The sequence below is a fragment of the Vulpes lagopus genome, chromosome 20, assembly GCF_018345385.1.
Source record: "Vulpes lagopus strain Blue_001 chromosome 20, ASM1834538v1, whole genome shotgun sequence".
Classification (NCBI taxonomy): domain Eukaryota; kingdom Metazoa; phylum Chordata; class Mammalia; order Carnivora; family Canidae; genus Vulpes; species Vulpes lagopus.
The window spans coordinates 102,424-128,517 of NC_054843.1; the positions used below are offsets into that span (position 1 = coordinate 102,424).

Genomic DNA, 26,094 nt, shown 5'->3' on the forward strand with positions numbered 1-26,094 from the left:
CTCGTCTACACAGACACGAGAGCCCGCCCAAGATCTCTCACCTTCCAACAGCTCCTCAAAATCATCCACAAAGAACTCCTTCAGCGGAGGGCGCTTGGGCCTCTTCAGGGTGTTGAGAAGCTGCTGGATTTTGGAGGACACTCTGCTGCTCACAGGGACACCTGCCACGGGAAGAGGAGTGCTGAGGCCAGAGCCCGCTGACCCTCCGGAGACAGGACGCAGACGGGGTCCTGGACCAGCCGCACGAACGTGCCGGAACTCCTACACCCGAGCGAGCACTCGCCCTGTCAGGCAGCTGTTTTGGAATCACTAATTCATTCAACAAATATTCACCGAAGGCCTTCTGGGAACTAGAATGTTGTTGTTTTTTGGTTTTTGTTTGAATTTTGTTTTTTTTTAAACTAGTGATTTTCAGGGTGGTCCAGGGCCCCTTCTGGGCGATCATGGCCACCTGGCGGCATCACTGGCCTTCCCGCCCTCCTCCCAGGGCACGTGAGCCTCCCCCACAACGTGAGCCCCAACAGGAGGGGCAGGGACGAGGCACAGGGCTTCCATGACGCCAGCCCCGCCGCAGAAGGGCAATGGTGGAAAACAAGACAAATCTTTGTTTTAGCAATTCTTTCCTAAATATGTGCTATTTTGGTGAAGATGTGATGCGTTTCTTGTTGCTATTTTTAAATGGATTAATAAATATTTTTAAAATCTTTAGTTTTACCTTCTTAAATTTATTTATTTATTTATTTATTTATGATAGTCACACAGAGAGACAGAGAGAGAGAGAGGCAGAGACATAGGCAGAGGGAGAGGCAGGCTCCATGCACCGGGAGCCCAACGTGGGATTCGATCCCGGGTCTCCAGGATCGCGCCCTGGGCCAAAGGCAGGCGCCAAACCGCTGCGCCACCCAGGGATCCCTAGTTTTACCTTCTAACGTGGTAAATACTCAGACATTCAAGCCACATAAACTAAATGCTCTTTGGCGTCCTAACGATGAAGACGCAACGCTGTGGGAGACGTCAGGCAGCAGACAGACGGACAGACGGCGTCCGCCCTCCGCTCGCCGTCCCGGGGAAGCAGCAGGAAGAGGCCGGGTGGGAGGGAGCGGGGCCGGGAGCAGGGCCGCTGCGCAGGGGCGCCCACGGCCTGTGGCACCCGCCCCCAGGCAAGCACTGGCCAGCCTCGGGCCTGACACACTTCTTCCTCCTTTATGACGCGGACATTCTGAAGGAGTAGTTGGTTTTTTTTCTAATGAAGCAGAACACTCCTCTTCGTTTGCCTGAGGTTTTCCCAGGACTCCGCTCGGGCGCTCTCCGGCCGTTCCTCACCCACGGCGCCGCCTGACCCCACACCGCACGGGCGCGGGAGCGAGGAGCCACCTCGGGCCGCCGGGCACCCCGATCCTCACAGAAGCCTCGCCCTGCCTTTAACACCACGGGGTCATTCGTGTCAGAAGCCGTGCGGTCGTCGAGCCCCAGCATTCTGCTGTCCGTCCGTCTGTCCGTCTACTGATCCTCAGGGATGGCTTAGGGCTGCTCAGTCCTGCGGAGCACTGGGGCCAGGTGGGGACTCGGGGTGGGACCAAGACGGCCGCGCCCCGCTCTCAGTGGGGACCCGGCTTGAGACTTCCTCTCCCTCGGCCCCTCCCCCACTCTCTGTCTCTGTCTCAAATAAATAAATCTTTTTAGAAAAGGTTCTTTTCTGATGGTTTTTTTTTCTTTTTTTCTTTTTTTTTCTCTTCTTTTTTTTTTCTGATGGTTCTTAACTATTTTTTTAAAGATTTTATTTATTTCTATTTGAGACAGAGCAGGAGCAGGGGGCGGGGCAGAGGCACAGGGAGAGGCCAACGGCGCACACGGGCTCGCTCCCGGGACCTCGAGAGCACGGCCGGAGCCGAAGGCAGGCGCCTCACCCGCAGAGCCCCCGTGCCTCTGGGGTCTTAACTATTTTGACAAATTGTCCCCTATTTAGCCAGTGGGATCCCACGCAAGCTGATCTGTGACACGCCCCCATCGTTTGCCTACACCGCCGTCCACTCTGTCCTAGGACGTTTCGGGCCGGTCAGGCTGTCCCGCCCCAGCCCGGCATGGGCTCTTTCTCTAAGGAGCCCGGGGCCTCCTGGGGGGCGGGGGCATGTCGGAGACCAAGCTCTGGCCACCAGGTGTGCCCAGTGAGCCTGCAGTGTCTTTGCTACTGTTGGCATCGGAGCTAAAAACGCAGACTAGGTGTGTAACGGGCAGGGGCCGCGGACACACACACCTACAGGCCGCGCACAGTGCACAGCGGGATCTGAGGAGCCAGGAGTCCACACCGTGCTTCCCATCCCAGTCCTCCCCCAGGTTTCCTCCTCCCCTTCCCACTCCATTTGCACTGACTCCCAACAACATCAACGCCTCTGCTCAGCACTATCGTGTATATAAAAGAATTTCCAAGTGGCTTTACCCCTACTGAGCTCAAGCTTCTTCGCTGTTCACACTCCACCTCGTCGAAGACTGTGGTGTCCCCCCCAGGACTGTGTTCGTCACCTACCTACCCTACCCCTCTCCCCATCGCCCCTAAACATGGCTACAGTGCTCCACAAACACAACAACCATACTCACTTCCACTTGCTTTCAGTTTCCCATCCTTCAAGTTTATGCTCTGAATTTTGTTATTACGTTAACAAGCTTCTAAAAGTCAAAGCTATATAAAGACAAGCTCAAAGAAACAGCACGCCCTCTTCATCTCCTTCCACCACCTCTGGAGAGGTGCCTTCTGGTCTCACTGCTTTCTGGTCCCCTCCCAGGGCCTTCTGTGCACAGAAATGCTTCGTCACGTCCCCTTTTCTTTCACACAAAAGGTGGCATTCTAGAACTGCTCTTTCACTTTGCTTTTTTTTTTTTTTTTTTTGCTTTTCCACTTAACATCCTGGAAAAACACCTTACTCCAAGTCCTAAAGAGCTTTCTCATTATTTTTGACAGCTGCATTATACTCCATAATGCAAAAATACTAGGTTTAGTCAACCAATTTGTAAAGTTTGGAGAGCTAGGGAGTCTCTAATATTTTGCAATTATACATAGTGCTGCAAAGAACTACCTCGTGCACATGGATTTCCTTTGTTTTGGAAATGTATGTTCAGAGTAAATTCCTACCTTGGCACAGCTGGGTCCAAAGAGAAGTACCTCTATATATTTTACCAATTTCTCTTCCAAAGAGGTTTAACTATTTTGCATTCCCAGCAACAGTGTGTTATTTCTCTAATTATGAAAAAGGCTGAACATGATGCTCAAGAGCTACTTTTATACACTTTTATAAACCAGATGTTCCTATTTTTTGTCCCTTTTCCTACACTAAGAGCTGGCAAACTTTTCTTAAAGGGCAAGATAGGAAATGCTCTGGGCAGAGAGCACAGTCTTGGTTGTAACTACTCTGCTCTGTGATTCTGGGGCAAAAGCAGCAAAGATGACATGGGAAGGATGGGTAAGGCTTGTCCCAATAAGACATTATTTACAAAAGCAAGATGCCAGTCCATACACCATAATTTGTTGATTGGCACTCCATATGATTCTGGGTCTTTTCCTATTCTTAAAAGTCTACTCAGAGGCGGCTGGGTAGCTCAGTCAGTTAAGTGTCTGCCTTTAGCTCAGGTAATGATCTCAGGGTCCTGGGATCAAGTCCTACGTCAGGCTCCCTGCTCAGCAGGGAGTCTGCTTCTCCCTCTCCCCCTGCTCGTGTTCTCTCTCTCACTCTCTCTCAAATAAATAAATAAAATCTTTTAAAAAGTCTTTCATTTTAGAAGTATCAGAGTTTTATCACAAATGCTGTGAATAGTTTCTCCTAGTCAATTCTTGTGACTCTATTTTGCCATCTAAAGAATGTTTTTAGTTTTATGTAGTCAAATTCACATTACTTTTATTGCACGTAGATTTTTAGTTAAATTTAGAAAGGCTTTACTTATAACTAAGTTAAAGAAAATTCACCAATTCATTTCTTATATTCAGATGTCTGATTCTTTTGGAGTTTTGCCTTTTCAATGGTATGGGAAAAGGATCTAAGTTTAACTTTTCCCAACAAGTTTTCCAATGGTCCCAATAACATTTATTTAAAAAACCATCTTTGCCACATAGAGATGGTATATATAGTATCATGTAAAGGAATACAGTGATGAGGTAAAGATGCATATAGTAAATTGTATAGTAACCACTAAAAAAAAAAAAAGTATATATAGAATAGAAGAGGAAGCAGACAAAGGACTAAAATTAGCAGATGGGTAAAAGAGAGAAAATAGTGCAGGATCATAGATTTAAACCCAAGCAAATCACTAATTAAAATGGACCATGGCAGGGGGCGCCTGGGTAGCTCAGTCAGTTGAACATCTGAATCTTGGTTTCAGCTGGGGTGGTAATCTTGGAGTTGTGGGATCTGGTTCTGCACTCAGTATGGAGTCTGCTTGAGATTTTTTTCTCCCTCTGCCTCTGAGCACCCGCCCCCCATAAATAAATAAATAAATAAATAAATAAATAAATAAATAAATAAATAAATAACTTTAAAATGGACTATAGGGCACCTGGGTGGCTTAGCTGGTTAGGCATCCAACTCACAATCTCACCTCAAGTCTTGATCTCAGAGTCGTGAATTCAGGCTCACATTGGAGCATACTTAAAAAAAAAAAAACTGACTATAAATGGTCAAAACACTCCAACTAAGTAAACGATTGTCTGCTTAAAGAAACACGCAAGAATGAATAAAATCTAATTAAAAGAAACTCATTTTAATTTTAAATACCTAGGCAGGGTAAAAGTAAACGGATAAAAAAATTTGCCATGTAACTATACTCATCAAATGGCTGAAGGCAGCCATAATAATACCAGATAAAGAAGACTTCAGGATAAGAAACATCACAAAAGATAATTTTATGATGATAAAGTGGCCAATTCATCAAGTCAGAACAATTTTAAATATGTAGGCACCTAATAATAGAACTTCAAAATACACAAAACAAAAACTGACAGATCTAAACAAAAAGAAAAATCCAAAATTATAGTTAGCAATTCAATACCCCTCTCAGCAAGTTATAGAAAAAGTACGTAGATAATCAGTAAGGAGAGAGAAGACTCAAACTAAAGTATCAACCAACTGAATATAACTTTCATTACACAGAAAACTACCCAACAGCATTATATGCCCCAAACAGATCATGTGCTCGGTCATTAAAAAGCTTGAATATATTTAGAAGGAGCTGAATTATATAATATACTAAAAGAAATACACCTGAACTATTTGGAAATTTATTGAAATTAAACAACACATTTCTAAATAGATCATGGGTCAAAATGGAAAGCATGAGAGAAAATATCTAGAATTGAATATTAAAAAGGAAAAGAACATATCAAAACATGTGGGATGTTAAAACAGCTCTCAGAAGGGTATTTATAGCTTTAAACAACTTTTCTTTTTAAGAGGGAGGGAGAGGGGGAAAGAGATAGGGGGAGAGAGAGAATCTTAAGAAGGTTCCACATCTAGCATGGAACTCGATGCAGGGCTCAATCCCATGATCCTCAAATCATGACTTGAGCTGAAGTCGAGTCATATGCTTAAGCAACTGAGCCACCCAGGCACCCCTAAATACTTTCATCAGGAAAGAAGGAATAAAGAACTAAGGAATAAATAAAGAATAAATTCAATGATCTAAGATTCCACCTCAAAAAATTAGAAAAGGAAAAACAAAGTAAATCCAAAATAAGTAGAAAAAAAAAGATAGGAATAAATAGAAGATCAGAGATAAACACAATAGAAAAAAAGAAACCAAAACTGGTTCTTTCAGAGATAAATAAAATTCTTTAATTTTTTAAAAAGATTTTATTTATTCATGAGAGACACAGAAAGAGGGGCAGAGACACAGGCAAAGGGAGAAGCAGGCTCCATGCAGGGAGCTTGATGAGGGACTTGATCCCAGGACCCTGGAATCATGCCCCGAGCCAAAGGCAGACGCTCAACCACTAAACCACTATTTATTAGCCCAAGATAAATAAAATTCAATTAACTTTCTAGCTAGGATGATCAAGATAAAAAGAGAGAGGACACTAATTACAAATACCAGAAATATAAGAGGGGACAGCACCACTGATTCAAATACATCAGAGGAAAATCAAGGAATATCATGAACTTCTGCCTAAATTGGAGAGCACAGATGAACAAATTCCTCCAATACACAAAACTGACTCAAGAACACAAAATTTATTTTCTCTGATTAGAAAGTAGAAGAGGAAGGAATATTTCTCAATTCGTTTTGAGATGAGTGTTATTGTGATACCAAGACCAAAGATATTACAAGAAAAAAAATCTTACAGACCACTATGTATCTTAAACATAGGCACAAAATCCTTAACAGAAAGTATTAGCAAATGAAATCCATAATACAGAAAAAATTATGTGTAATAATTACACATGATAACCAAGTTGGGTTTATCCTGAGAATGTAACTTTGGTTTAACACTCAAATATCAATCAATGAAATTTACTACATTAACAAACTACAAAAGAAAAACCCTATGTGACTTTACTAGATAAAAAAATTCATTTAACAGGGGTGCCTGGGTGGCTCGGTTGGTGAAGTGCCTGACTCTTGATTTCAACTCAGATCATGACCTCACGGTTGTGAGATGGAGTACCCTGGTAGATGTTGGAGCCTGCCTAAGATTCTCTTGCTCCTTCTGCCCCTCTCCAACCCTTGCATGCTCACTCTCTGTCTCTTAAAAAAAAAAAAATCATTTAACAAAAACCAAGATAAAAATTTTCAGGAAATTAGGAAAATAATATCCTAATGATGAGCATCTTTGAAAAACCCACAGCTAAGATCACAATTCAAACACGAAAAAGTGGATGCTTTCCTCCTACAGCTGGAAACAACTTTCAACACTTCTCAATGACACAAGTGGAAGTCCTACACATTGCAGTAAGGCCAGAAAAATAAATGTCCCTAAAGACAATTTGGAAAGAAAATTAAAACCATATTAGACAATATGGCCAAACATATAGAATCTTAAGGAATCTACCAAAGAAGTTAATAAACTTATAAAAGGCCAACAAACAAAAACCAATTGCATTTCTGCAGACCAGTAATAAGCAACTGGAAGAAATTTAAAATTCTAATATTTATAATAACATTGTAATTGAATAACATCAAAAACATAACCTATTATGGAATAATTTTAACAAAACAATGCTAAAAATTTTTTGTAAGAGCCAAATACATGGAGGGATATACTGTATTTTTCAATTTTTTAAAAGACTTTATTTATTTATTCATGAGAGACAAGAGAGAGGAAAAAGGCAGAGACACAGGCAGAGGGAGAAGCATGGAGGCTCCATGCAAGGAGCCCGATGCGGGACTCGATCCCAGGACTCCAAGATCATACCCTGGGCCAAAGGCAGGCACTAAACCGCTGAGCCACCCAGGGATCTCCTGTATTTATCAATTGAAATATATAATATTTTAAGAATCCAGTAGGAATTTTGATAGAAACAAACTGATTTAAAAATATACATTAGGGCAGCCTGGGTGGCTCAGTGATTGAGCATCTGCCTCTGGCCCAGGGCCTGATCCTGGAGACCCGGGATCGAGTCCCACATCAGGTTCCCTGCATGGAGCCTGCTTCTCCTTCTGCCTGTGTCTCTGCCTCTCTCTCTCTCTGTCTCTCATGAATAAATAAATAGATAAAAATATTTTAAAAATAAAAATATAAAAATATACACTAAAATGCAAAGGAACTGGAAGAGCCAAAGCAAACTGCAAAATGAAAAGCAGAGTTTGAAGACAAATTACACAATTTCAAGATCTGCTGTAAAACCACAGTAACCATGACACTGTAGTACTGACACAAAGATGGACAAACAGCCATGGGGGAGTGTGGAGAGCCAGGAACAGATCCTTCTCATACATGGTCTACCAAGTTTCATTGAAGATCCCAAAGAAATTCAGTGGGGGAAAGAGTGGGCCTTGTAGCAAACAATGCTGGAACAGCTCGACATCCACATGCAAAAAAAAAAACAAACTCCCATCTATACGCTGTACTTACACTAAAATTAACTTGAAATGGATCTACATATAAAACAAACTACAGGGGATCCCTGGGTGGCGCAGCGGTTTAGTGCCTGCCTTTGGCCCAGGGCGCGATCCTGGAGACCGGGGATCGAATCCCACGTCGGGCTCCCGGTGCATGGAGCCTTCTTCTCCCTCTGCCTGTGTCTCTGCCTCTCTCTCTCTCTCTTTCTCTCTGTGTGTGTGACTATCATAAATAAATAAATTTTAAAAAAAATAATCTTTAAAAAAAAAAAAAAACTACAAAATCCTAGGAGAAAACATGGTGGGTTAGGGAAATATATCTTAGATATGACACAGAAGTAGGACCCATAAAGGAAAACATGAGTAAACTGGACTTCATCACAATCAGTAACTTCTGCTCTTTGAAAGTCACTGTTAAGAGAATGAGAGAAACACAAGCACAGGCTGGGAGAAAAATCCAAATTATACATCTGATAAAGAACTTGAATCCAGAATATATAACAAACTCTCAAAACTTAATAAGAAAAGAGCATATTAAAAAGAAAGCAAAAGATCTGAACAGACTTAAAAAGACATACAGATGGCAAATAAGTATATAAAAAGGTGCTCCCCATCCTGAGTCTTTAGGGAGATGCTAATTAACACCTCAGTGAGATACCTCCACACACCCAGCTCCACGTTGACGTTAACAAGCCTGATCACACCAACCGCAGGCAAGGGTGTGGGGGGACATGAGCACTCATCTCCAGCCTGGGAATGTGAAATAGGACAACCACTTTGGAAATCGGTTTGGTAATTTCTTAGAAAGTTAAGCATAAACCTACTATGTGATCCAGCCATTCTATTCCTAGCTATTGACCCAAAAGAAATGAAAGTATACCTCTACACCAAACCTCGTAGGAGTATTCACGGCAGCTTTAGTTTGTATTTGCCTCCCAAACCTGGAGGCAACCCAGGTACCCCTCAACAGGTGAGAACTACAGCACAGCACACCCACATCCATAAAACAAGGTACAACTTACCGGCAAAAGAAACAAACTACATCCAAGACCACGAGTGAATCTCAAAGTACATATGTAGAGGGGCCGAGGCCAGACAATCTAAGAGTAGATACTGCATGATTCTTTTTTTTTAGATTTTACTTATTTATTCATGAGAGACACAGAGAGAGAGAGGGAGAGGTAGAGAGAGGGAGAGGTAGAGGGAGGGAGAGAAAGAGAGAGAGAGAGGGAGAGAGAAAGGGAGAGGCACAGGCAGAGGGAGACGTGGGCTCCATATAGGGAGCCTGATGCAGGACTTGATCCTGGGTCTCCAGGATCACGCCCTGGGCCAAAGGCAGGCGCTAAACTACTGAGCCACCCAGGGATTCCCCTTGCATGATTCTATTTATACAGAATTCCAGAAAATACAAACTAATTCATAGTGTCAGGAAGTAAATGAGGGCTGCAGGAAGCCTGGGGGAAGTCAGAAAGGGCAGAGGGGAGGTATTACCAAGGTGCACAAGGGAACTTTTAGGAATGCTGGATGTGTTCACTATCTTTCTTTGAAAGATTTATTTATTTGTGAGACAGGGATGGGGGTGATGGGGGCAGGGTGGGGGGGGCAGAGGGAGAGAGAGAATCTCAAGCAGACTCCCTGCGGAGTACAGCCCTGAGGCGGGGCTCCATCCCACAACCCCGAGACCATGACCTGAGCTGAAACAAGAACTGGACACCCTAACCATTTATGTACGTATGTATGTATGTATTCATTCATTCATTCATTCATTTGAGGGAGGGAGTGCAAGGGGAGGGGCAGAGGGGAAAGACGGATGTGTTCACTATCTTCATCACAGGGATGGTTTCACAGGTGTACACGTCTTAAAACAGGTAAAACTGTACACTTTAAATATGTGCAGTTGATTACATGTCAGTTATACCTCAACTGAGCTCTTAAGGTGTTTTTTTTTTTATATAATCAAATTTTTAAAAAATCTAACCAGTGGAAAACCTGCTTCTTGTTGACTCAGTATTTTCCTGCTGTGTCTGGACAAGGAGCTAAAGGACCTGGACAAAATTTGATCCACTACTTAGGAATATCAGAATACATGTTAAAACCTCATATCTAAGATCCTCTGGATTTTCCTCCAATTCAGACCTGGAACACTGCAAAGAAAACTTCACATGATTTTGATCAAAGACGCTGGAAACTGATTCAAAGGGAAATGGTCTAAATGAGGACACTGTGAAGGTCACGCTGGCCTTCCCAGCCTGCAGGTGAGAAACCATGCTCACTGCAGTGCCCGCTGCTCGGGCTGTGGGCGTGGACAGCGTGGGGACGGGTGTCACGGGCAGGGCTCTCTCCCACTGAGGCCATGCACAGTCTGCAGCAAAGACTGCCACGGCTTCTTTTCCTGCTATTCTATAGCTACAAACTGCTTTTGCATCCAATTTAAATGTCGAGGCTTTCTCTTCCCTACTCTCCTTGTTCCCCCTCTGACCCTTCCAGAGATTTTTGACTCTTCCTCCCCTCGGCACTCTCTGTAATAACGCCCAGCCCACACGCTGGCTTCAGCCCACGTGCACTGTGATAACTCATGGCTGGCGCAGGTCTGCTAAAGCAAATGCACCTAAGCGATGCTCATGGTCAATTGAAGAGAACTGAAGAGAAAGGCTGTGCTCTGCTGCTTCTAAAGGACAAACAGAGGCATGCTCACCACCGGCCGTTTCCAGGACGCTCCCGCTGTAGCCCCGAGGGACACCCCTCACAGAAGCCAGCTGTGGACGTTCGCAGTGGGAGAGCTCCACGAGGCCCGTGGTGACATCCGGAGGGGCAGAGTGCAGATCTGCTTTGGAAAAACAAACCCCAAATGAGAGTGGCTGTTGATTCAGAAGAGGATTAAGTCGCTCTATAAACCCCATTCAACTAACGCCTCACTCGCTGAGCTCTAAGCAAGGGACGTGGTACTCCAATTAATTCTCTTTTTCTGGTTGACTGAGACCCTGTGAACTCTGAACTCCCAGGCACGGTCTGTGGACACCCGTGTGCAAGTGGGCTCTTTGGTTCTCAAAGGGATCTCGGCCAGAACCTCCAACGACAGTGTGTTGACAGGCACGAGTGAGCTGCAGTTAGAAATCTCAATGAAGCACAGACACGTTTTAAATCAATTGTTCACTGAACCATTTTCATTGTATTATGAAAAAAAAGGCAAGCTTCTGTAAACTATCCCCCTCTCCCCAAAAAAGTATGTTGGATGTCACAAATACACAAGAATAAGCCTAGGCAGATAAAAATTATCCCCACTGCCAGGTCAACACATGTCACTATTGGGGGATCTCCGTCAAGTCCTAACGACACAGGATATTATTAACATCACAGTTAAAGACCAACGGCGTTAGATGCAGAAAATGTTGAAAGCCACTCCTTCCGCCGTCTGAACGCACATTTTGGGGTTTAACCTTTATCCTACGGCACATGTTAACTATCTGGAACGCCAGCCGCCTCGGAGCTGCAGAGGTGTGGGTGTGAGCATCTGTACCAGGGCCATCGGGACAGACCTGCAGTCCCCTGGTCCTGACCCTGCTCCCGCCACCCCAGATGCCATTCTGCTGCTTCTGATTTTAAATTCCAATCCTTTACCTACTAGATCATAACCCAGGCAAAGTACAAGCTAAAAAATTTTTTTAAATATGTAGATAGATGAAATTATATGGAAGCAAAACCCAAACTCAACTATTTACAGAGCAGAAAACACCATCTGGAAAAATCTAACTTAATGACAGAGTTTTCATAACCCTTGAGAAAGCATGATATTGATGAAATTAGCATTTTAAAGTATGCCTATCATGAGGTTCTTTTAGTTTACAAAGAAATTTCCCCAACCTTCCAAGTCTAGCAAAAAGAGGAAGTGATTTTAACAGTACTCATGAAAAATGCATAAATGGTAATCTTAACTACAAAGTAGTTTTAAAAACACCATATAAAAATAAATAGGGACACCTGGGGGGCTCAGTGGTTGAGCGTCTGCCTCCGGCTCAGGGCATGACCCCAGGGTCCTGGGATCGAGTCCCACGTCGGGCTCCCTGCGGGGAGCCTGCTTCTCCCTCTGCCTCTCTCTGTGTGTCTCTCATGAATAAATAAATAAAATCTTCAAAAAACAATAAAAATAATATTTAAAATAAAAATGAACTGCTTTAACTGGAAATAATACTTTTATTTATCTATTTATTTATTTCTTAAAGATTTTATTTATTCATGAGAAACAGAGAGAGAGAGACAGAGAGGCAGAGACACAGGCAGAGGGAGAAGCAGGCTCCACGCAGGGAACCCGACGCGGGACTCGATCCCGGGTCTCCAGGATCACGCCCTGGGTCAAAGGCGGCAGTAAATGGCTCAGCCACCCGGGCTACCCTGGAAATACTACTTTTAAATACAGGTATTTACATCTGTGTCCCAGTGTTTTATGGATTTGATTTCTTTAATCCAAAATCGAAAACAACATATTTTTTTAAATTACCTTTACCTAATATATTGAACCTCAAGGTTTTTTTACCTAGTATAATTTTCTCCTTTCTAGATTTCTTTCCTCAGTCCAAACTGAAGAATTCTCCAGTGATAAAAACTAAAAAGGTGATTTTTCTATAACACGGAGCAGGAAGGTGAGTATTTTCAGATTCAGAACTCAAGTCATCTATACCCAGAGAACATTTAGCATATGGAACCCACAATCCAGTTAAGATTATTAGAATTTACCAGACTTGATCACACAATGTATATGGAGGCCAAGCGAGTGGGATGGGAGAAGAGGGGTGCGGCCACACCTGCTAGAGTTGGGGGTCCTCCGTGCACCGTGGTAACGAGTGTCCCTCGTCACCCTCCACGGCCAGGGCGACACACACCTCACAGCTGCGTGCGTCGTTAAAAGGCCCACAGCCACCGGAAAGTCCAGCGCTGTCAGGCTAAGTTATAAGCTGTGGCCAGTCGCTCACGCTGGATACGCTTTCCTCTCTAAGCCACGGGAAGCAGGGACTGCAAGAGCCCGCGGGCGGCTAACACAGTCTCGTTCCTACCCCATCTCACCAAGAACAGAGTCTCAGGAAGCAGAAATAAGATAACAGCACATTCGGAAACAACCGTTTTCTCACTTTGGAGACATCTGTGTATTTCCGATAAGTCAAATCACTGTGACAAACGAGGAAAAAAGTGTAATCGTGTGAAAGCTGTTTTTCAGGCTCTCCCTGGAAGCCGTCCTTGAGGACGGTGGGCAGAGACCGCGAGCTGCCCCAGGACACCCAGGAGGACGGCCAGAACAGCGTCCGTGGGCTCTGCTCAAGCCCCAGCCTCTCCTGCTACCCGGACGACTAGACCGACAGCTTCTCTGCGTGCTGGAGGCAGCGAGGCTACGTCATGGTAGATGACTCAAGCTCCACAGAAGCGTGCAGGGTTCCTGTACTGACTCAACACATAAACAGCGAAGCGCATCCGTGATGTATCCACAGGGGATGCAGAGACGTCACCCAATGCACTCCCGGTGCAGCCGAGTGACCAACGTTCACATGAAAGCAGCTCAGCCCGAGCCCGCCCTGCCTGGGGGTGTCTGACCTGCTGGGACCCCCACTCCCTGAAAACAGGAGCCCGTCACTGATGTGCAGCTGGTGTACATTCCAGTTTTAGCAGAATAGCAAAGAAATGAGTGGGAACCAAGAAAACTGCATCAGCCCTGGCTTCACTGCTAGGACAGCTGCGTGATCTCAGGCAGGTCACGAACAACCTGACTCTTGTCTTCCCTCCACGTCTAGAACCATGAGGGGTTCAGAGGGTCTGCGGCCACGCTGACAGCACCACCCAAGAAACGCATTGCTGTGCAGGCACGAGTGCAGAGTGCACGGGAGCTCCCGTCGCAGCTCACACACGCTATGCTACTCCTGCTGTTGAGTGCAAAGCATTCAAATGATAAGAGGTTTGCAACTTTTCCTTTCTAAGATCAATGTAATTTAGAGAACTGGACGATTTAGAAAAGATCGACACATCTCTGCGATTTAGTTTTGCCTGGCCTCTCCTCGGGCTGAGGGGTGGTGTGACTTGGTACGTGGAGGAAGAAAGGTCAGCCCACGACTGCAGGCCCAGCAGCTGCCCTGGGACAGCCCGGGCGAGGGGACGGCTGACGGCTCTCCAACTCTGCACACGCAGCCAAGAGCAAAGGCGGGGATGACGTCGAGACAGCAGGCCGTGGGTGGCTATCAGGAGCAGCCAAGGCCACGCCTGAGGGGCCGTCCACCCTACACCTGCCACCTGCACCAGCCCAGCCTCCAGAGCAGGAGGGGACCTGACATGAAGGAACACCGCCACTCCGGGGCCCACCGTGCCTGGAACTGCCAAACCACAGATGCACCAGGAGCTACTCTTGTTACCAAAAAGACATTTCCAGATGAAAAAGAGGAGGTGGGTCTTGATGGGCACGGGGCACAGAGGCACCCCTGTCCTGGAGGGCCACGGCAGCTCGTTACTGACCTATGTGGGCGTGGGCCACGGGGCCTGTGAGCGTGGCGGTGGCGGCGGCACTGGGAGCGGCGGCGGGTCTCCCTCCCGGGTGAGATGAGGTGGAGGATGCAGAGGATGAGGTGGACGAGCCCTGAATGACCCGGTCGAGCCAGGGCTCGATGTTGGAATGGCTCTGGAGCGGAGTGGAGGTGAGTCGCCCGGGTCGCCGTAAAGAGCCCTCATCTTCTGAGGCAGATGACGTGTCTGTGGTTAAAATAATGATGACAGGCATAATGTAGGGATGAGTCGGGGAGGGGGTGGAGCTCCCACACCGGCACCTGCGTCTCCCAGGCCTGCCCGGGGCAAGCTGTGCGCACCTGCGCCGCTGAGGCCCAGCGCGGCCACGGGGTCGTCTCAAAGGCTGCCCTGGGTCTAGAAGGTCTAAGTTCTCCGCTGTAAGATCCAAAGAGCCCTACCTGGGAAAGCGGTTTCAGAGCCCAGCCTCCCCGGGAGGACTGTCGGGGAGCCCACACGCTGGGAGTGGAGGCGGCCCAAGCCCTAAGTGGCTTCAGCACATGCCTTGGTGGGGTCCCAAGTACCACGGCAGTCCCTAGGTGCTGAGTGCTCATCCGAGAGAATGCCCCACACGACCTTGACACACGGCCTGGCCTGCCCCCCGAGGCAGCGCAGTGGTCAGGGGCGGCAGCCCCACCCGCCCCGGCCTCCCCTGCACACCTGCGTCTTCTTAGGGGAGGCGGTAATGAGCCCGGGAAAGAATAACCCCCGAAGACAACTGCTTCACTCAGTAAGATTAACTGTTCACTGAGGTTTTTCAAGTCACCATGACTGTGCATTTTATTATTAAAAAGTTTTCTTAAAAATTGAGTGGTATCTGTAGTTATATTTAGTGGGAACAATAATTTGACAGCTATTTCTAGAAGTTTTTTTTCAACAATATAAACTTTTCCTTTCCTTTAGAAAGGAAGTGTTACCAAAACCCCCAAATTGTCTTATAAATCTAGTGTGCTTGGTTTTCACTACATCATCAAACCAAAAACTCCTGACACCAGTTTCGTGACTTCAAAATCAAGACAGGCAGCAGCAGGACACCAGACATCACCAATACTCCACGTAAAAGTTCTCATTTCTAATGGTAGTAACAACGAAACAATAATAAATTTTTAAAATCCTCCAAATAACCTGCTCCCATTTAAGGCCTGGTAACAATATAGTAAATAATCAATAAGATGAGAATAATTTTAAGATTCTTAAATCAGAGAACTTAAGTATTCCAGTAAGCATTGACTTTGGGTTCCTCTCTTTACTAAAAAGAATAAATAGCATCTTAGTAAAAGCATTAAAATGTACCCAAAAGTCCGGAAGAAAGCAAGTACCCACTTGGGTTAGAGCCACACTGTGTACACTGCACGTACACAAATATTTCTGATCTCTAGTTTTTCCAAATCTTTACTACAGGTCAGACGGGGAAGGGAAGGTTATGAGGTCGGAGCCGTGCAAGGCCCACACAGCTGCTCCTGACGCCATCCGTCAATACCTGGAGGCGTGTAGGTTTCCACAGACGAGTGTACGAGAACAGAACGTCTTTTGGAAGGCATAGGCATCTTCCTCTCCTTGTACTTGGCCAGAGCTGCTTGCACCGCTTCCGTGTGAACATCTACGTAAAAACACAGCAGTAAATACACTTTCTACAAGATTGCTTACGAAGTAACAAAATTAAGTTCATATTATTTGTTTTTATTGAATGTAAAAGAGACATGAGTAAGGCCTATCATAAAGGAGGCACGTGATGTAATGAGCACTGGGTGTTAGATGCAACTGATGGGTCACTAAATCTACCCCTGAAACTTATACTATACTATCTGATATTTATTTTAAATTTAAAAAAATAAGCATAGCCTATGACATTGGCCCTAGATTTCTTTAAATGTTCCTTTGTTGGGAGATTTAGACTATGTAAATATTTTCATAGTTATAAATCAAAACTAGATAAAAAATAAATCCCCCAAATTAAAATGAAACAAATGAACCTAAATGTGTCTCTAGTTGTCCGGAAGTATTCCAAATGACTTTTTTTTTTTTTTTTTTAATGATAGTCACAGAGAGAGAGAGAGAGAGAGAGAGAGGCAGAGACATAGGCAGAGGGAGAAGCAGGCTCCATGCACCGGGAGCCCGATGTGGGATTTGATCCCAGGTCTCCAGGATCGCGCCCTGGGCCAAAGGCAGGTGCCAAACCGCCGCGCCACCAGGGATCCCTCCAAATGACTTTCAAACAGTGCAGTTAGACTGTTTAGCCTGCTCCCCTAGAGGGTATCTACTAAGGAGGCACAGAAAATAGAAACTCTGGGGCCCCTGGGGGCTCAGGGGCTGAGCGTCTGCCTTCAGCTCAGGGTCCCGGGATCGAGTCCCACGTCGGGCTCCCTGCATGGAGCCTGCTTCTCCCTCTGCCTATGTCTCTGCCTCTCTCTGTCTCTCATGAATAAATAAATAAGATCTTTAAAAAATCTTTTTAATTAAAAAATAAAAAAAGCTTACCAAAAGAGCTTAAATGGAAAAGGAAATGTATGTCACACAGGGTGGAAATGTTAAGCAGACGAAGCAGAGGGCCCAAAAGCTACTGACATGCAGCCTACAACTGAAAACATGAATCTTTTCAATGGCCATTCCGATAATTCAAATAAAATATCACAGACTGACTTAAATATTCATAAAAGTACTGACAGAATGGCAGAAATCTGATTAGAAGGAAATCTCCAAAATGAGAAAAAGAAAAACTAGTAAAAACACCTGCCGTAGTAAAGCTACTCCACAACATACGAAAATTACCGATACCAACCCTGAAGCTTGAGGTCCAAAAATGAACAAAAAAGTTTAAAGGAATTATACTAATCGGCAGAAAGGATGATTTCTCTAGGGATTTTTTTTTAAATTTTTATTTATTTATGATAGTCACACAGAGAGAGAGGCAGAGACACAGGCAGAGAGAGAAGCAGGCTCCATGCACCGGGAGCCCGACGTGGGATTCGATCCCGGGTCTCCAGGACCGCGCCCTGGGCCAAAGGCAGGCGCCAAACCGCTGCACCACCCAGGGATCCCTCTCTAGGGATTTTTACAAGCATCTCTTGGGGAGAGACCGCCAACCCTACGAGTCACATTAGGGATCCTAAGGCTGTGTGGAGGCCAGATTTTCTCTTAAAAAGAGATGTGGTAAATGATCCCTCAAGTGGAAACCACTTCCCCCGCGGCCCCAGTGGGCGCCCCTACCTGAGCGGAAGCGCTCGTCCCGGGAGTTGGCCGGCCGCGGCTTCTGCTGCTTGGGTGCGGCAGCTGACGTCTGCGCGGGGCCGGAGACCCTGTTCTCTGCTTGTAGGGACGGATCTACTCCTGCGACACAAATTTGTAGGATTGTCTTAACAATTTGCTTTTGTGATTATGGAACACTCCAGTTAAAGCAGCACGCATTGCTCCCGTGTCGCTCTGCCGCGCTCGTTGCCCACGGGTAGCAGTGGAGCGCCCGCAGCCTCTGGCGGCCTCTGAAGCCCAGGAGGGCCCTGGATCGACGCGGGCCGCCACAAACACCTCCGCGGCCCTCTCCCAACTGCGACCGGCCTGCCCGGCCTCGCCGCCCGCTGTCTGTACGACGGGTGACCATCACAGCGACGTGGCCACTGGGGCGCGCTCTGGGGAGGGCCCTTTAGAAACGTGTTTCTGCATCACAAATGTGTCCTGAATCTGGAATGGCTTGTGTCACTCTTCTTGGCACTGTCCACGAGGTCGGCCAACTCCCCCCAACGACATCCCACTGTGCAGTCACTGGGACAGCAGCACCGCGGGTCGGTGCAGGGAGGGCTGCGCACGAGGCGGGCCGCAGAGACCGCGGGGCTGAGCACATGGCCCTGAGCATGCGGCCACGAGCATGCGGGCCCCGGAGTTATGAGGCCGACCCCGAGCTGGCTCTGAACCCTCCTCCGCTACCCTCTGACGCCCGCATGAGGCAAGCCTTCCCCGCTCCGTCCGTCTGAGGCCCGGGGCACGTCGGAAGGGTGGCCAGCGGGCCTTGGCCCGGGCTCCCCAAGGACAGGCTGCCTAGCACTGTGTGCAGCCCCCGCCGGGCATGGAGCCACCACACCGCGGGACTCGTGGAGGCTGCCAGGGCGCCCCGTGGACTCCGTGGCCCTCAGCGCCTGGAACCCTCAGGTGCGAGCAGGACGGCCGTCATCCTATGCCCAGAGAAAGCGCAGGTGCAAACCCAACAGCTTGCCTGAGCGCCTGGACACGGGAAGGCGAGCAGCCCCGCCTCAGCCTTACAGCTGTCCATACCTGCCGTCTGAACCTCCTCCAACAACCCGGCAGCTTATGGCTTTAATCCACATCCCTCAGATTCCCCCTGAGCTCAACCATCTCTGTCTGCTTTTGCCTGGTAGGCTTGCCGCTTACAAAACCATGATCAAGTCTTCAGCCCAGTTTCCTACTCGGCTTTTAAAAAAATCATGTTGGGGGACTTTCTGGCTTTTTAAGTTTATATTAATTTCACTTAAATTAAAAATTCAGTCTCCCAGTTACACTAGCCATTGTTTTGAGCGCTGGACAGCCCTACATGACATTTCCATTATCACGGAAGTTAATAAATGGGACAGAGCTGCCTTACACGGTCTGGATACTAGTTCTTTTTCACTTATTTGTGTTACAGTGATCTTCCCACTGTGTGACTTGTCCTTAATCTCTTTACGGTGACTCTGGATAAAATGACATTACTTTAAACACGGTCCGGGCTCTCTCCGTTCAGGTCACAGCCCAGGCCCTTTAGTGACTCATGGAATCCCGTCTATCTTGAGATGGTGATGATTTTCCCATACAATCTTCTACGATGCTGTAGCTTTTATGTTTCCTCTCAGTCCTTCTCCATCGGACACTGGTTGCTGTGTCCAGTGACGTGTCCTACACGCGGACAGGGAGCTGTGCCAGCACCGTGCCCCACAACGCTGCCCCCAAGAGCGGCCACATCTGCACACGCGGGCCATTCTGTGTCTGTCTGGGCTCTGGGTGCTGCTCCACTAACCCAGCTGCCTGCCCATGTCCCAAACCATGCCGTCTTCATGACGACAGCCCAATAATTATTTTCCAATCTTCCCATCTCATTCTTCTTTTTTGAGCACATTTTGAATCCCTTGGCCCTTTAGACTTATATAAATTTTAGAATTAGCTTGTTAAATTTCGCCAAAAAAATTTTTGTTGAAATGACAAGTGTGTGAGCTCTACAGATCAACCTAAGGTAGGAAGAACTGACAACATTGCAGCATTTGTTCTGAACCTACATAAGGGAATGTTCCTTACTATCATCACAAAAAATCATTATATTGTATAATCATAAAAATATGATAAATCCTATCTGAAATAAGATCTATGCCAACTCCAAGCTATAAGTTATAACCTGGGTCTTTGATTTTTATTATTTAATATTAGACATATTGCCCAGTCCTCCTTAATAAAATACAAAACATATCAATTTTTAGGCCAAGTTTGGTAAGAAAAATGGCTGTTATGAAACAGCTGAGTGGCCGACCTTACCTTGAAGAAGTGGGATGTAGCGTGCAAGCAGCTTTGCCCGTTTCTTTTCATATCCTTTTTGAGTGATGTCACCTAAAACAACAATGACAAAAGATGATTATATTCTCTCCAAAGTTTTTGAATGAAAAAGTAATTCATAATGGAGAAAGTGGAAACACTAATATCTGTGACGCACCCACACAATGGAACTCTATTCAGCAGTAAAAGGGAACAAACTTTCGTTCTATACAGGAGCCTGGATAGAGCTTACATGAGTATCACTAAGTGAAAGCAGCCAGGCTCTAAGGGCTACGTACGCAGTTATTCCATTTACATGACATTCTGGGAAAGATGACACTATAGGGACAGAGCAGATAGAGGTGAGGGAGGGGGTGACTACAACGGGGAACGAGGGAGTTCTTGGGGGTAATGAAGCCGTTCTGTTTTGGTGGTGCTGGTGGCCCATGACCACGTGTTCATCAAAACCCAGGAAGGGTGAATTTTATTGTATGTAAAGAATACTTTAATTTTTAAAAATTGTGGTCATCATCCCCTAAGAGCCTGTTAGAAATGAAGACTCAAAAAAATTGTAATAAACATGTTTAAAAGTTAAAAACAAAACCAGAAAAGCAGACTCTGAGGCCACGCTGCAGAATGAGCCCGAGCCTGCATTTCATCAAGATCCCGAAGTGAGTCCCAGGCAGGTCCGTAGGTTCCCGGTGTGGAAGTGGGGGTGGGAGGCCCTAGCCTGTCCCCGGGCAAGGACTCGGGAACAGGGACTGCTGTTCCAACAAATTATCATAAAGAAGAACAGCCTAAAAATAAATTAAAGCTCCCAGGAACAAGGCAGGAAGGGTGTCTTAAGGAAAGACTTCTCAATGTACGAGCACATTCTGTTTCCTAGAGAGAACTTGGCACGCTCAGCGTGAACCCATCATGCTTTGGAGACTTTATTTAGACCAGAAATATATGTTTACGATTTCCATGAGTAGCCTGCCTGGGCTACCCGTCTACAAGACAAAGCCGCACTGTTCTGCGAGCCCTGCTGCCCGCCCCCCCCCCCCGCCCCTGCCCCAGGCGCGCAGGGCCCGGCTGCCCACTCAGGGATCAGGGGTCGGGCTTGGGGCGCTGCAGGGGTGCGGGGGCTTGACCAAGGCCCGCCTTTGCACCAGCACGTCCCTGCACGGCCCAGGGCCTCTCACGGCCTGACACCCCCGAGGGCCTCACATCCAGGGGCAGACCCCTGGACGCCTCCGGGGAGACCATCCTACATTCCTCCAAAAGATGGGTGTGAGGTCAGGGCAGGCAGGCCGACCACAGGCTGGGGTGGGGGAGCGGACAAGGCCCCCACCACGGCCCTCCCTCGGCGCCGGCCTCCGTGCCGCCCAGGCGCCCTGGCTGTCCTCATCCCTCTGCTCCCACCTTGTTCCCTCACCACCCCTACCGGACGCCAGTCATCTAACTGGAGCTTGTTCTGCAGAATGGACACTGCTTTGTGTCCCTGTACTTTTACTTCACCTGAATAGCATCATACTGCAAATCTCACTCGGCCTATTTTTCCTGCCAAGCGCTCCACCTGTAACGTCAGCCGCTCCGCGACGCAGGAGCATACCTCACCCGCCACTGACTGCGGGCCCTCAGGGTGCACCGTCCTTGGCCTACCTGCTCCCTGGACACTCAGACCCCAGTCTGGGCCAGGACAGGACTGTATAATTGAGCTTATTATTTTTTAACTTGTGAAGACTTTAAAGCGCATGTATTTTTTAAAGCAATATCTACTAAAAAATGATTCTTTTGAAATATACAAAAATGTGTGCTTAAGACAAAATTAAATGAAAACTAAATACTGTTACACTACATTAAAACTGATAAACCCCTATTTAAAAGCAGAGGACTGATTTTCCAGGATATTTAAAAATTAAGTGCTCATTGCCCTCAGCTGGCTCCTTCCTCGATTCTCATTCCAAACGCACATTTCCACGGGGAGGGTGCCAGAGGGCATTCAGAAATGAACGTTAACTCCCCGCTTCCTGCCTGTGACCTCACAAAAGTGGTCTCACGCTTTCTACTGAACCAGCTGAACACAACCAAGCTGCACATTTTCACGTGTAACCAGTTGCCACATTTCTCGTGTCCAACGTAGACACTCAGCCGACACAGCAGCGCATGCAGACTTCTACCCGCAAAAAGACGAAGGTGGAATTCCAAGGAGAGTGCGGACACGGAACCACTAAGCTAGTAGAAAAGTGGCCCCAATCCAAACCCTCTGAAGCCAAGTTCTGTAACCACCGGAGACAAAGAGCAGAGCCTAACTCCCAAGCTGGCTGCATACAACTGGGGGAGCCAACGTGGGGCAGGGGGAGGAGCCACTGAGGACAGAGCTTTAAAAAATACATGCGCTTTAAAGTCGTTCACAAGTTAAAAAATAATAAGCTCAATTATACAGTCCTGTCCTGACCCAGGTGCGGGGTGGGGGTGGGGGGGCTTGGGGAGATGCCAGGGCCCGTCCTTCTCTGGGGGTCCATGGGCTGCTGCTCGCTGCTCGCTGTGCTGACCAGCCCTCCAGCCATGGCCACAACACTGGCGCCTGGTGACCTCCACTGCTGCGAACCAAAGTCACTCCGGATTATATGTGCAAAATTGCAAGGAACATCTCCAGGTTGCAACCCAGACACCAGAGTTCCTAACAGGAGGAGGAGGAGGAGGAGGAGGAGGACGAGGACGAGGACGAGGACGAGGGAGAGGAAGGAGAGGAAGTAAATCTGCTGCCATACAGCATTACGACAAACACACCCCACTATTTGGAAGGTGCGGGATGGGTATTACTTACATGATTCATGCTGTACTAGCAGGTAGAAGCAGCAAGTTGGAAACTATATACATAAAGAATGGTAGAATTCTGGTAACAACCAATAAATAGAACTACGCAGGCTGGTAGGTGTATGTATTTCTGTGTGTGCCAAAAATGCCTGGATGGATGCTCAACAAATTATTAACAGTGATTTATTTATTTAGCTTGGGGTAGGTGTGAGAAATAGTTTTTACCTCACACACTTCTGAATTCTTTACATTTTTTAGCACAATAACTGTAATTAAGACTATATGGGAAATAGTTTGATGATGTATATGGTTATATAAGATGTTATTGCAGGAAACTGAATGAATTCTATGTACTATTTCTGCAACCAATGAAACTAAAATTATTTCAAAATAAAAAGTTAAAAATACACGGAACAGACTATATAAAACTGGTGTTATTTCTTTTTTAAGTGATATAATTTGTCAGTGAAACCATCTGGGCCTGCAGATTTATTTTCCAGGAGGCTGGGGATTTTTTCCCCCTTCTATGTTTTGTTTTATTTTACTTAATTAAAGCTATATACATATATATATTTTTTTAACTTAAAGCTTTTTTTTTTTTTTAAGACCAGTTTCAGGTTCATAGAAAATTAAGGGCAAGTAGGAGTGTTTCCATATGCCCTCTGCCCCAAGACATCCTCCACCACAGTGGAACATTTGTTTCAACTGGTAAACTATACAGACACACAGTAATTACCCCAAGTCCACAGTTATGGTTCACTCTTGGTTTTGCACATTCTATGGGTTTGGACAAATGTTTAATAACATATCCATCATTATGATGGCACACAGAGTATTTTCACTGCCCTAAAAAATCTGTGCGCTGTTCACCCTTCCCTTACTCCCCAATCCCTGGCAACCACTGATCTTTCTACGGTCTCCATAGTTTTCCAAAATGTCATATAGTTTGATCATACAGTAACCTTTTCATATTGACCTCACTTACTGAACTTAAGTTTCCTCCATGTCTTTTCATGGCTTGACAGCTCTTTTCTTCTTAGTGTTGAATATTCCATTACTGGATGAACCGATGTATCTATTCACCTATTGAAGGACATCTTGGTTGCTTCCAAATTTCCTGTAAACAACTGTGTGCAGGTTTTTGTGTGGACATAGGTTTTCAACTCCTTTGGGTAAATACCAAAGAATATGATCGCTGGGTCATATGCATGTGTAATTCTGTGAGAAACCACCAAACTCTCTTCCAAAGTGGCTGCCCCATCCTGCATTCCCACCAGCAGGGAATGAGCGCTCCTGTCGCGCCACATCCTCATCAGCACTTGCTGTTGTCCATATTCTGGATTGTGGCCACTCTAGAGATCTGCAGCGGTGTCATAGTTGTTTTAAGTTTCATGTCCCCAATAACATCTGATGTACTGCATCTATTTATATGCTTATTTGCCATCTATATGTCTTCTCTGGTGAGGTGTCTCTTAAGGTCTTTGGACCGTTTTTCAATCTGGTTGTTTCTTCACTGTTGAGTTTTAAGAGTTCTTTGTATATTTTGGATAACAGTCCTCTCTATCAGATGTATTTTTCCATAAATATTTTCTCCCAGCCAATGGTCTGTCTTCTCTTCCTCTTAACATTGTCTTTTCCAGATCACATGTTTTTTGTTTTTTTTTAAAGATTTATTTATTTATTTATTTATTTATTTATTTATTTATTCATGACAGAGAGAGAGAGAGAGAGAGAGAGAGAGAGGCAGAGACACAGGAGGAGAGAGAAGCAGGCTCCATGCCAGGAGCCCGACGTGGGACTTGATCCCGGGACTCCAGGATCGTGCCCTGGGCCAAAGGCAGGCGCTAAACCGCTGAGCCATCCAGGGATCCCCAGAGCACAAGTTTTTAACAGAATGTATCTGATCAATTATTCATATCACAGATTGTGTCTTTGGTGTTGTATCTAAAAAGTCATCACATACTAAGTTCATCTACCTGTTCTTCTATGTTAGCTTCTATCTACCCTCTAGTTTTATAGTCTACATTTAGGCATGAGATCCATTTTAAGTTAACTTTTTGTGAGGGGTCCATGCCTAGGTTCATTTTTTTGCTTCTGGATGTCCAGTTGTTCCAGGACCATTTGTTAGAAAGACCATCTTTGTTACACTGGATAAGCTTTGCTCTTCCATCAAAGACTAACTGGCTATGTTCATGTGGGTCTACTTCTGGATTCTCTATTCTGCTCCATTGACTTGTCCCTTCTGTTGACACCACAACACACTCTTGATTACTACAGCTTTACAGTAAGTCCTGATTTCACAGTGTCAGTCTTCCAACTGTATCTCCTTCAAAATTATGTTTCTATTTTGGGTCTTCTGCCCCGCCCTATAAACTTTAGAACCAGTTTGTCAATGTCCACAAAATGCTGACATTTTGATTGGGACTGCACTGAATCTATTTGATCAACTTGGGAAGAACTGACCTCTTGCCAATATTGTCTGCATATCCATCAACATAGACTATCTCTCCATTTATTTAGTTCTTTGATTTCTTTCTTCAGTATTTTGTAGTTTTCCTCATATAGATCTTGTACATACTTAGTTTTTTTTATACGTAAGTAATTAATTTGAGAAGTGCTACTGTAAATGATACTGTGTTTTTAATTTCAAATTCCACTAGTTCAGTGCTGGTATTTAGCAAAGTGACTGACCTTTGCATATTAACCTTGTATCATGCAACCTTGCTATAACTGTGTATTAGTTTCAGGGTTTTTTTTTGGGGGGGGGACTTGTTAATTCTTTTGGATTTTCTATATAGACAATCATGTTATCTGTAAACAAAGACAGTTTTATTTCTTCCTTCCCAATCTATACATTTTTTTTCCACTATAATGTTGAAAATGAGTGGTGAGAGGGGTCATCCTTGCTTTATATCCTCTTACAGGGAAAGCTTTCAGTTTCTACCCATTAAGTATGATGTTAGTTATGAGTTGGTTTTTTTTTTTAAGATTTTACTTATTCATGACAGACACAGAGAGAGAGAGAGAGGCAGAGACACAGGCAGAGCAAGAAGCAAGCTCTCCACAAGGAGCCCCATGTGGGATGTGATCCCAGGACCCCAGGATAATGCCCTGAGTTGAAGGCAGGGACACCCAGGTGTCCCCAGTTGTAGGTTTCTTATGTAAGATAGTCTACTTTATTAAGTTGAGGAAGTCCCACTCTAGTCTTAG

The 26,094-nt window shown here is 45.8% G+C and overlaps 1 protein-coding gene across 3 annotated transcripts in view; it reads right to left on the bottom strand.

Moving 5' to 3' along the window:
- Positions 1-26,094, bottom strand: part of DIP2A (disco interacting protein 2 homolog A) — an 89,667-nt gene that overhangs the window by 49,664 nt on the left and 13,909 nt on the right. For all 3 annotated transcript variants that reach the window (XR_005984710.1, XM_041734778.1, XM_041734777.1), the window contains exons 2-7: positions 20,086-20,157; positions 17,782-17,901; positions 16,055-16,174; positions 14,530-14,763; positions 10,736-10,864; positions 42-161 (exon numbers count right to left, since the gene is read on the bottom strand). Coding sequence is in view for 2 of the 3 variants with exons in the window: in XM_041734778.1 (XP_041590712.1) it covers positions 42-161; positions 10,736-10,864; positions 14,530-14,763; positions 16,055-16,174; positions 17,782-17,901; positions 20,086-20,157 (795 nt within the window). In the remaining variant the exon portion in view is untranslated. The remainder of the gene's footprint in view (positions 1-41; positions 162-10,735; positions 10,865-14,529; positions 14,764-16,054; positions 16,175-17,781; positions 17,902-20,085; positions 20,158-26,094) is intronic.